General features: G+C 39.3%; 1 protein-coding gene across 1 annotated transcript in view; it reads left to right on the top strand.

Annotated features, from left to right (window-relative positions):
• The first annotated feature begins 5,282 nt into the window (after positions 1-5,282).
• Positions 5,283-12,500, top strand: part of ODAD2 (outer dynein arm docking complex subunit 2) — an 82,554-nt gene continuing 75,336 nt past the window's right edge. The window contains exons 1-6 of the mRNA XM_086467203.1: positions 5,283-5,506; positions 6,603-6,760; positions 8,090-8,285; positions 8,852-8,958; positions 9,397-9,533; positions 10,574-10,690. Of these exons, the coding sequence (XP_086323329.1) occupies positions 5,283-5,506; positions 6,603-6,760; positions 8,090-8,285; positions 8,852-8,958; positions 9,397-9,533; positions 10,574-10,690 (939 nt within the window). The remainder of the gene's footprint in view (positions 5,507-6,602; positions 6,761-8,089; positions 8,286-8,851; positions 8,959-9,396; positions 9,534-10,573; positions 10,691-12,500) is intronic.

The raw sequence follows: 12,500 nt of genomic DNA, 5'->3' as shown, positions 1-12,500 counted from the left end.
TTTTTGTTTCTCTAGCTAAGCCCTTTTCACCAAGACAGTAGGACACTTGTTTCGTGAATGCCAAAATTATGTAAATTTTGCAATGAAAGCAAGCTAATGAACAATAAAAGGAAGTCGACAAATATTGTTTTCTCCTGATTTTCAACTTGTCTGACAAACTGCCCATGAAGCTGATCAGCTAAACTGCTATTTAACAGAAGGAATAGCTGGTATTATTTACCTTTAATGGCTTTTTTTTTTTTTTTTTTTTTTTTATGTAAGCCTCTACAACTGTTTTTTACAACTTATATTACTGCTCTACTTTAACAATCCACACCCTATTCTACAATAATGTGAGGAAAAATATACAAGAAAAATTGCTTACACATTCTGGCTGCAACTTCAAGATTGTAAAAAAAATTTCCAATTGCCCTTCTCTCCATGTTAACAAACTCTTCATATTCCCCATTTCTTTGTGCCAGTAACAAATGATCTCATCTTTGACTATGCTTGGGCAAACATTTCACCTACTGTTTTATAAAATGTCTTTTACATTAAAACCGTAAAAATAACTTACAGTAAAAAGTCACTAGTACATAAACGTACTACTACTAATTTATAGTATTACCCAAACATGGTGCAAATGCCATCTCTGGGTGGACCCAGTTCCCCAGTGAGCTGCTTTTGAGAGTACATTATGACTTTGCACCATGTTTTTGCACCATGATTTTGAGTCACCAAGAGAATACTTTCATAATTCTTTAAGTGATTACTTTACCTAACACTTTAGCTTTCAGACAAAATTTTCTAAGATATCCATTTATACTCTTGTGCTAGAAGGTATTAATAGCATTGATCAATCAAGTCTGGTAAAAGCAAAAGATGGTATTAAATATCGTTCAGTCTGGCTAAGTAAGGGAGTTACTAAGTGCTTATTTTCAGTGGTAGCTGATGTAAGAAGGTATGACTCCTTGTCATCCTGCAAGACAAGCCTGAACGTAATGAAGGGAATCACCCAGAGCTTAACTACAGTAATGAGTTGCTACAGCCAATGTCTGAAAACGTGCAAAAGACTACAGAGCAGACAGCAGGAAGGGAAGTTGTTCATATCACATAAGGGAATGGGTGAAGAGTTTTGACACTGGAGAGTGCTGCTCGCAGAGCCCAGTGAGGTGTAAGGCAGGCACGGCACAGTGCTTGTGTGTGAACAGGCACCATCTGGAAGTCCCTGAACCCACAAACTCCACCCCAAGCTCCCTAACCTTCTCATCTGACTTGAAGGTCAGGGAAGCAATTCACATGCCTGCCTCCACCTCAGCAAGGGCATTAATTTTGCTTTCCTCTCCATTCAACAACCTCAGGTTTTACAAAACTTGTAGGAGCTTAATTATTTCCAAGACAACAACCCTCTGTGAAATATGGTTCAAATTTGCTATATCAGGTTCAAAATTACTTTGGAAAGAGGAAGAGGATGGGGACCAAAAGACACTGTGGACTACAAACATTTTTTTTTTTATTTTAGAAATGGAATTTTATTTTACAAGGGCAAACTGCAATACTACGTTTAAATTTCTGCAGAAAACTACAAACTCATCAGCTGAAAATAAAAGTAATGGATTAAAAATTGGCTGTATTATTCAATTGCAAGGTGACAACAATCCCTAATACAACCTGAAAAACAAATGCAATCCTAGAATGTAGTAGTTGACGGACGTCCAAAAGAGATGAAGACTATTAATGCCATTGCAACAGGTCTTGGTGAAATGACCTTAGAAATAGTGTCAAATCTAGTCAAGAAAAACAAGCTCAGACTGGAACAAATAAAGGATACTAAGACAGGCAAATAAAGGATACTAAGATGGTAAGAGAAATTAAGAACTTGCAGGCTGAGACTAGAGGAACTGAATTTGTCTAGCCTAGCAAAGTGAAGTCTAAGATAAAATATTCTAACTCAGAAACTGTGTGTAAAATCTAAGGAGGAAAAGTAGCCATTGAAAATAAGGTAAAGGACCAGTGTCGGTGCACTGCCACAAAGAAGAAAGGGGAAAAGCACTTCCAACCTCTAGACCATCCGTAGGCCTTTAGCTTCCAATACCAGATCCCAGCGCATTCCTTCCTGCTGGCTTGCAGGACATGTTCTGCTTTTTAATTTTTTGAGTTATCTGTCCCCACGGGAAGTTCCACTGGTAACTAAGCCTAAGCTAGTTAGCAAAGCTCCTTTTATGCCCGGTGGAGATGTATACTCTTTGAGAGCAAATTATCCCATTTATCTTCGCCACTGAAATATCTTTCCTTCTTGCTGTTCAGTGGAACAGAGTGATCTCATTTAGGAATTCTATTTCTTACTCCACCGACTTCTTGCTTAAAATACTCAGCTCTGTGTGAAAACTCACTGTTTTCACTCCCCACCACTCATGGTGGGGATACTTTTACTCCCTTTCATATTTTGCTGTTTGCACCTTCTGCCCATCAAATTAAACTCTTAATAGTCATTATTTCAGTAAAAAGAAGAGATTTAATCCTTTCTGGAAACGCCTTCATACATAGTATTCCATAAAGAAAAGAAATGGCATTAAATCTTTACCTAGGCTTTTAACTAAAAATGCTCTTTCCTTTTCACCTAATCAAATGATTCATTTTGTATCTTCTCAAAGCTATGCAGTGAAACAAGAAAAGCTGATACTATTCTTAAGTCATTACTGTGCAGACTGCATGTACTTACCCATAGTTACTGCTTGAAAGTTTCAGTAAGCAAAATGTATATAGACAATCATCTCCATGAAAAAAATGTATTAATTCCATACTGTTAATTCTTTGATATTGTCCTGGTTTGGCTGAGATAGAATCATAGGCCAGCCATGCCAGGCAGGCTCAAGTCAGCCAGGGCAGCTGACCTGAGAGAGCTACAGGGTTAGCCCATCCCGTAATGTCATGGTCATTATAAAGGGGGAAGGTTTGCTGAGGAAGAGGAGGGAGCTTTTGTGAGGTTTCTCCTGCTCTTTCCCCAGCTTCTTACTGCTCCTGAGGACTGTTCTGCTGTTGGTTGGATATTCATTTGGCTGAGTGTAACTCTATAGATCTCTGTTAGTATTGCTGTTCTGCCATTAAAACCTGTTCTTACTTCCACCCATGGGTCTGCTCTTCTTTTTCCCTCATTCCTCTTCCTAGCTGGTGAGGGGTTGTTGGGTGATGGAGTGACTGTTACAGTTTAGCCCTGGGTACAGGCTAAATGTAGACAAGAGATAAATCCCGCATACATTCTGTGACCTTCCTCATTGTTAGAGGTTTCTCACCCAGCTGAGTTCTCATTTGGTAAAATAACTCTTGGCTATGTTAACCTCATGCTGTTGGGACAGCTGGGTACTTCTGCTAGATTGTCCTTAAAAGGATTATTTTCCTGTGCCTTTGGAAGGGCACATATACTGTAAAGCTGAACGTAGTTTCCTAACTTCAGCTCGTGTGCAACAGGCAACCATTCCTTCCTAGGTCAAATCGAAGTCCAATTTTTATCATCTGGTATGTATTTTGTTGGACTCAGTTGAACTGGAGGGGAGACTTACAGGTGGGAAGGGAAGTTGGGGAATATAGTTCTTATTGGCTCAGTGGTACAAAAGATGAGATAGGCACGTGGGAGTGCAGTAGCAACTTTATAACTTAAAAAAAAATTATCCAGTGATGGTTCATTCATGTTGTGAACTAACAACAGGACTGGGGAAATAGCATTCATTTCCATTGGGGTGCTTTATTTGCATGTTTATAGCATGTTGTCCTCAGTATGTGAAAAGACTTTATTCATTGGCACTGCCCAACCATATTTCCTTTACTTCTTTCAAGAAACACTAATTTCACACTACTTTTTTTTTAAAAAAACAAAAAACATTTCAAGCATAATCTGTCAGGCTGACTCAAGAACTAAAAGTAGTCCATGGTAACCTTATTAATTAAAGCCATTTTCTTGAAACGACTGAAAGCTAGTGAAAAGTTTAAGCTACATTGGCTAAAATTCAAGTGAAGAAGTATTTGGTGGGCTTCCTTCAAATTCCAGTGTGAAGTGACTCTAATCACTACGTTATTTAGTTCCACACCGAAACATATAGCCCACTTTAGCACTTTTAAATACTCTCTTACTTGCTCTGCTTACCTTCGAACGAGCAACGTCCTGCCCGCCCGCAGGCCAGCACCCACCCGCTGCTCCCCAGCCCTGCTGCCTCGCCCGCCCTGCCGCAGCTGTTGGCTCCCAGCCCCGTTCCCAGCCAGAAACGGGCCTTCTCCACCGTGCCGGCCTTGTGAAGGTGCTGCTGCCTCAGCCCCGCCGCGTTCGGAGGCACGCGGTGGGCAGCGGCTGCAGCAGCACTCACCCGCCGCACTCCCCCTCTGCTCTCGGCGTCCGACACCTCCGGCCTCCCCAGGGCATCGCCCTCCGGGGCGCACCTCCAATGAGGCGACAGCCTGGGGGCAGCGGCCCTTCCCGGCCGCCGGGCGCCGCTTGTGTTTACCCGCCTCTCCGGTAACGGCTGCCGCCGGGCCCCGTCCCCATAGCAACGCCGCGGCCCGAGCGGCGATGGCGGGGTCCGGCGCGGCTCACCCGGGGCAAGGTATGGCGGCGAGCGGTGAGGGGCGTCCATCCGCCGCGCTCCTTGCGGGGCGGCACGATCCCTGCCGCCTCCTACAGCAGCCCTGACCCCAGGATCTGCTCCGGGGACGCGGGGGAGCGCGGGGGAGCTGGCGCCATGCCGGGCGCCCCGGGCTCTGCTCAGGGGCGAGGCCTCCCCGTGCCCGCCTCGCTTCGGTGGCTCTCGGCCTCTGCAGGCTTGACGGGCGGGCGGGCCTGGCACCCCCTTTTTCCTCCGTTTAAAGAAAGTGCCGGGGGAGGGGGGGGGGTGTGTGGTGTCATTGCTGGGTCTTGTATATGTCCGTCCACCTGCACACACGGTTTTTAACAGTGGCATCAACTTTAGGAGAGCCTGAGAGCCTTGTGCCACAGCCACAACAGGGGCTTTCTGCTGCTGGCTCCCTGGCTTTCTAATAGCGCCAGGAATTAGTTAAGATTAAACCCCCTGTGTTTTCACCTGATTTCCCTATGTCTTTAAAATTTGCAAGTGTCTATGATTCAATTCCCCCTTCCCCACTTTGGGGATTTAAATGAGTAAAAAGAATGTAATCATTCCTGGATATGTTTGGGTTTTTTTTTTTTTCAAATTATAGCAGCCACAGCGTATTGCATTTATCATTTGAGAGCTCAATTTGGTCATCCTCTGACTGTTTCTTTGTTAAGGTGTACACCTTTGATACTAGTTGAGACCATGGGAGCAGCATTGGTGAGAGCAGCTCAGTGGACTGCCGCTGGTTCTGGAACTGGCACACTTGAAATCACCCCTTTGAACGAATCTCTTTTAAATCAAATTGTTAAGTTCACAGAGGACTTCAGCACTAGACATCCCCAGGAAGCAGCATTTATCTTCAGAGAGCCCCTTGAGTGGAAAACGCAGTTGGGCTGTTCAGTATTTGGAGAGGGTTATGAGATCAAGTAAGTCTGAATTGCAGTCTGTTTCAAAATGTTGAAGGTGAACTGTGAAGCAGAACTGCTCATTTGGCATAAAGACAGTCTTAGTGTATTTGGGAGGCTGAAATGGGTGGGCGTATTGAAAATTTAGAGTTAAAATTTGTAGGGTTTTTTCAGAGTTTGAGACTATTCTTTCTTAGTTGTGATACAGACCTCTTTAGTTAGTGATCTATGCAACTTGCCCTGTTTATTTCAAAGCCTTTTTACAACATGTGTCTAACAGTGATTAACCCTATGATTTCTGTTAGTGTTAGGAGTGGCTCCTGTGTGGTGGGTTGATGCTGGATGCACACCAGTTGCCCACCAAGCTGCTCTATCACTCCCTCTCCTCAACTGGACAGGGGAGAAAAAGGACAAAAAGCTCATGGGTTGATATAAGGACAGGGAGATCACTCACCTATTACTGTCATGGGCAAACCAGCCTCTTGTCTCGCAGAAATTAATTTAATTTATTGCCAATCGAAAGTCAGAGTAAGATAATGAGAAATAAAAATAAATCTTAAGTCTCCCCCTGCCCCCCCCCCCCCCCCCCGCCTTCTTCCCCAGCTCAGCTTCACTCCTGATTTTCTCTGTCTCCTCACCCCCGAGCAGCACAGGCAGATGGGGAATGAGGGTTGTGGTCAGTTCATTAAGTTGTCTATTGTGCTCCTTCCTCCTCACACTCTCCCTCTGCTCCAGTGTGGGGTCCCTCCCAAGGGAGATGGTCCTCCACAAACTTCTCCAATGTGGGTCCTTCTCACAGACTGCGGTTCGTGAACTGCTCCAGCGTGGGTCCCTTCCACGAGATGCAGTCCTTCAGGAACAGACTGCTCCGGCGTGGGTCCCTTCAATGGGGTCACAAGCCCTGCCAGCGAACCTGCTCCAGCGTGGGCTCTCTGTGGGGTCCCAGCCTCCTTTAAGTGCATCCACTTGCTGATTTGCAGTGAATAAATTTACCTCGGAAGTTTTCTGAAATATAGTTTAGAGAAATTGTATATGCTTTATCTTGTGAAGCTTGAATAACATTCGAGATTCTTCTCTAACATGTGCATTTTTAAAAGATATAATTTAATTTTTCTAGTGGAGCAACTGTTCAGTCTGAAGCCAAAGGTAAAGATGGCCAACCATTGCTTCTTCTCACGGCATCAACTCTCAGAGTTCGCAGTTTTGACCAGCTGTCCCGTTTGCTACAGATTGCTGTGGAAAAAAAGTTAAAGGAAACACAGGCATGCCTTGAAGGTTTCCTTTCTTCCTTTTTTTTCTTTTATCTTTCGTCTCTCTCAAAAAGTATGTCTTCTTCAATTTATGTTTGTGAAATGTGAAGAAAGAAAAGCATGCCTTCATTTCAAGTGTATGAGGAGGTGTTGATTCATGAAGGTGGCTAAAGGTGCTGATCCAGAACTTAATGGAGTTTCTGTTCATTCTTTTATTTTCGCATAGATCAGTAACAGAGAGATCTGGAATAAAGTTAAAATAAAACTGTTGAATCTTGTATACAAATTCATGTATACTGAGTAATACCCCATCTGTTGCAACAGACAGTAGGTTTAAATTTCTGAGAAAGAATGTCTTACTGGAGGTTAATAGCAGTTTTTCCTGGGTTTGTAGTTTAATTCTCTTTTGAAATGTTACATAACTAAAAAACAGCCAAAGAAAAACTTACAGCCTTAAGACATTTTTACCTGCACAAGTTTCACGTTGAGCACTTCCAGGTCCTTCTCACAACGTCTTTTAAAATATAGGTACGAGTACTTCTACTGTGCCGTATTCAAGTCCTGGGCTTTCAAACTGACCAGAAGATCCCTGACATGCTAAATGGGATATCCTCCTCTTGTTGGAGGTAGATGAGATCAGTAACGTTCTTTGTTAATATTAGTAGAAATTGCATCTGCAATATTAAAATATAAATGCTACTGCATCAAACTTCGGATCCACCTAATCCAGGGTCCTGTCATTGACAGTGATCAACCATGAATAAGAGAGAGGACTAATATGGACAGGGTATCATGCAGAGGCATTCACAGATGCATGGGACTTCGTTTGCAGGAACAGAGCAAAATGTTTTCGTAAAACCCACTGACATGCAGTTATGTCACTGTTTACCAAAGAGAACAGCTGGCATAGCTGAGGAAGTAATAGGGCTGTTGGGAATGCTGCTAGAAAACTTTAAAGATGTTCTTTAACACAAAGTCATATTTCCAAAATGATCAATTTTTGTTGATTTCCTGTTTTGGTGATCTGCCAGGCATGTTTTCTGGAAAGGGAGCTGTTAATAAAGGGAAGTATTTCATATTTACCTCTTGGTTGAATGAATCTTGTTTGTTATGAAAAATTTTACTTTGTTCTTAATGGTTTCATACTTTTAAGAGTGCATTTCAGATTGCAACAGAGGGATGTGAAAGAACATGTCGTCCAGTAGTATTTGATTAATAACTATGCACATTATTAAAGCTCTTATTGTAAATTAATAGCATCAAAAGTATTCAGCAATTGAGATGAAAAGTGTTTGTCTTGCCTAATCATTTTTAACATAGTATCACATTGCATGTTTTTGTTTCATGTTTACAGCTAACAGAGATCCTATAGTGAAAATTCTTGGCCCTGAATATGGGCCCATTGAAGGAGAAGATAGGTCCATGTTGCATTCACTTGACAAAGTGAAAAAAGATGATGACCCTGAAACAGAAGTCAAAATGAAAATCAATAGTCTTCTTCATCAGCTGGATTTGCAACTGCTTAATAGTTCTTTGAAACACGTTTCACAGTAAGTGCATTTCAAATGGAAGCTGAACATGTCAGCCAGTGCATTTTTTTGTTTTATTGTTAAATCGGATTGGCTTCAACTCATAACATGTGCTTTTGGTGTGACATAAAGAAATTTATTGAAATAACTTTCACTGTTCACTAAGTTATTGAAAAAACATTTTTTTCCTGAAGGTTTTGCAGTAGGTGTGGGTATGCAATTGTGCGTCCGCGAGTGTGGGTTTTTTATTGCATATGTTTTGCATTTTGGTAGCAAATTGAAGTCATTTGTACAAACAACAAAGTTGTGGTTAAATATTTTCAAGGAAATGTTTATTTCTTCGTGGAAGCATATTAAGTATTACATCAAGTCTGTTTTGTAGTTACAGGGACTTCATATTAGCTGTGGAAGTACAATTTTACTAAACTAACAGATGAAATTAAGAAAAGCAATGGAAGGTGACCCATTTCCAGATTTTTGCTACCATTAAGACTCAATGTAAAAGAAAAAAAATCATGTAATATTATCTTTTCTCTGAGTACATACTTCTGATGAATACATTTTAGACCATTTTCTATTAATTGCAGAGATGTAAGACTAAATCCAGCTGCTATAAATAATGAAGTGAATCTTCTCAAGAATTTCTCTGGGAAAAGAGAAGATACAATACTGGAATCACTGGAATATACATCAGGTCCAGATCTGATCATATCTCATGTTTATGTATACCTGTAGTGAAGTACTTGACTTCTGTGTGAAATTTGCTAAATTAACTTCAGTAGTGAATTTAAAGTGTTTATTTCTACTTTAAAGTTATAAAGTATAATAAAACATATTTTCAGGTATGGAATGCTGTTCTTCAGCCTTTAGTTATAGAAATAATCTCCAATCCTATGAATTTCTCCAGTGGAAGCAGGAAAAGTAAACAGAGTCCCTGATCCTGAAAAGTACTGAGCACAGTTGCAGTTCTTAGTTGAATTGGGCCGCAGGTCACAGAGCTTTGCTGATTAATTCCTAAGAGTAAGGTATTGTTTGGGCAATTTTATTTGTATACATGTTATATTAATCATCAAGCATAACTATTAAAAATATTTTTAAACTGGATGAAAACATTCATGCTAATTGGTTACAGATTACACATTCTCTAATGGATGCCGAGCTCCCCCCTGGAGACAAGTGCATGGAGAAATTTGTTATTTAGTCATCAAACCACATGACACTGATCCTTTGTATATCACTTGCAGCACAGCGGGAGTGTTTTTAAATGGAGTAAGTAATAATAAAGGATTCTGTGGAGTAATGAATATTTTTATGTGCTAAAATCAAAAATCCATCAGGTTTAGGGTAGTGGTGTTGAGGCTCTAGGACCTGCAGAGTTAGTTTATTGGTACAGAAGGAGAAGACAGAGTGATTAAATGCATACTATTTTCCCCATATGTTTTGAGTGCTTTTTCTACAAGTTTTATACTAGGAGTATATTCTGCACTTCTTGCTAGCAGTGTTTGTATAGTCTTTAAATGTGCCCTAACAGTGCTTTGCACTATTCCTGTTTAAAGGTACTGTGGGACTAGGTGCCTCTCTGGTGCCTCATTGCTCTTCATCCGAAGTGTACTATTATTATGTGTGGCTGATATAGCTTGCTTTTGTCTTTTGATAAATGACAAAACAGTTCTTTCTCCTTTCAGTGGAAGAAGCTTTTTGGAAATTATGTTTTTTTTTTTTTTTACTTCTCATTTTAGTTAGCTCTTACAGGTGGGTTTTATTTAGGCATGATAGTCCCTTATGTGTGTTAAGCAGTGACCAGAGCTCTTTTATTCATTTTGAAGAGAGACTGATGTCCGTCAGACGTAACACCACAAATTGAATTCCTAAGAGTTAAAAAATCTAGGGAAATTTTGACTTAGCATGTTTTTTAATGGGGGAAGCTCATAAAGCTTAGGCTAGTCGAGTCACATTATTTTCTGATCCTTTTAGATATCTGCCATACTGCACTGGAAGCTCATATTTACTTGCTTGTTTGCCATAAGCCATAAATTCTTTTCAGTGGAACTACATGCAATACAATTGACTGATAGTAATGACTTGCAGAATTCTATGTAAGAACTTATTATCTGTTGGTATCCATGGAGATGATCCAGGCATCTTTACAAAGCATTATTGAAGTTTGATGGACTCTGCTGAGCATGAGACTTCTGTACCTAATTCATTACAGTGGGATCTCTGTGCTCTTTAGGACTATTGAATGATGCAGATTAAATTACCTGCGTAAGGCAATACTATTAATAATTTGAATTTATTTTCTTTTTAAGGGTCAGCAAAAGGGTAAAGATGACATTGACTATGAAAGAAAAAGTGATATATATAAAGATATTGTCACATTTTTAAGGGAGAGATCACCTAGATTTGTAGAAAATATGGCTAAACAGGTATGTATTTACTGATACTGGGTGTACATTCTCCTTTGTACAAACGTACATTGGTTAAGAATTACGTTATAAACCTGGCTGAATGTTTATGTTCGTTATCAAAGATAAATCTTTGATAATTAAATGAAGAATTTTAAAGACTCTGAAATGCATTTACTATTTTTCTTCGGATTTGTTTCGGTTTCTACTAAGTATGTTCCTTTTGTAAATAGCAAATAATACAGTGTTTCATGTATTGGTCTCTACCTTATTATGAGGTTTGATCTAACATGTGAGGTCAGCTTCTAATTTTGCATAAAAAGTTTTGCTGATCTTCTGGTGTTATTCTTTATGGAGCACTGGAAATATTAAAGCAGGAAAATATGATATCCTTACGGAAAAGGTCAGCTTTTTATGACAACATTTTTCTGTGATCAAAACCACTTAAATTTTTATCTTCGTTCTTTGTAACCCAAATGTAAGTAATAGCCCAACTTTTTAATGAGAACTGCCTGATTTAAAGATCAGAGCTGAGAGTTAAGCATCCAGCTTACACACAGTGTTACTTCAGCCACTGCAAAATGCAAGTGTTTTGGCTTTTATTTAGAGCTCTATGTTAGCTAGAATCACAGAGTGCCACCACAATTTTAGCAGTTTCATCATTCCTGATAAAAACTCTTTCTTTGTATTTCTATTATGGTTATAAAGGATTAATAACTTAGTGATAAAATTCATTATGGGCTAAAACATGTCAAAAATTATTGTGGTTATTTTTATGCAATTTTAATTATTGCAAGAAGGAAGTCGTTAACAGGGAAATTTTCTTATCCTTTAGTTCTGATTCTCTGGCATGTAGGGCTGATGTTTAATTTTTTTGAGATACAGATATTTGCCAGTTCCGAAAGAAGAGAGCATTTCAAGTTGTACACATAAGTACCGTCGCTTATATTAACAGTAATGGAATTAAATTTGCAAGTTGTTCTGTTTGAAAGTATAATAAGTTCCAGAATGCTCTTTATTTATCCCATAGGCAAGTATTTTTTAATGTTATATCTACATACTGTTTTACATTTCATAAATGTGATGATATATGAATGTTTTTAGACATAGTTACTGGTTTAACGTATTTTCAAAGTGATTTGGCTTCATTTAATGGTCATGAAAGGTAAAATATGGTAATATTTTAATAATCATAAATGTGAATATAGTTTAATGTTAATATCTACAATAGAGATAATATACCTTTCTTTACTGGTTTTCTGCTCTTATAAAGATACTGTAACTATGCAAGAAGTGTGTATGCTTCTTAAATAAGAGTAAATAAATAGATTTTATCCTATTTTCCTTCAATTGTCATGTAAATCATTCAGTATTCCCTGATTGTATAAATAAGTTTATGCTGAAGAGTATAAATTGTACCATTTTAATGGTTTAGGAGTATCATGTCGTATTGCTTTGCTTAAGAGCTGATTTAGTACATTCTGCATCCTAAAACTAGAATTTAAACAAGTTAATGTTGTAAAGATGCAGCACATTTGTATTTGAGGGAAAATCTCCTCTACTCTAGAACTCTGAACAGCAGAGAAAAGCTGTATTTCCATGGTTGCCTACATGAAATAAATTATGACTGGAAATAGTTTTGATTTATTTTCTGAGGAGAGGAGAGCTTCAAAAAGCTCATTATGTACACATGTATTGCAAAACCAATGAACTTTTATAGTATCTTCTTGTCCTTGTTTAACCTAAGATTTAGATTTGTTGTTGGCATATAGTGCTGTAGGAAACACTTTTTAACATGTTCTTCGCTGGTCAAGCTACAGCGTCAGTTCCC

This window comes from Leptosomus discolor, chromosome 6, assembly GCF_034619465.1.
Source record: "Leptosomus discolor isolate bLepDis1 chromosome 6, bLepDis1.hap2, whole genome shotgun sequence".
NCBI classification, from domain to species: Eukaryota; Metazoa; Chordata; class Aves; order Leptosomiformes; family Leptosomidae; genus Leptosomus; species Leptosomus discolor.
Note: the sequence above shows the minus strand (reverse complement) of the source record. Positions and strands in the feature narration are given on the sequence as shown.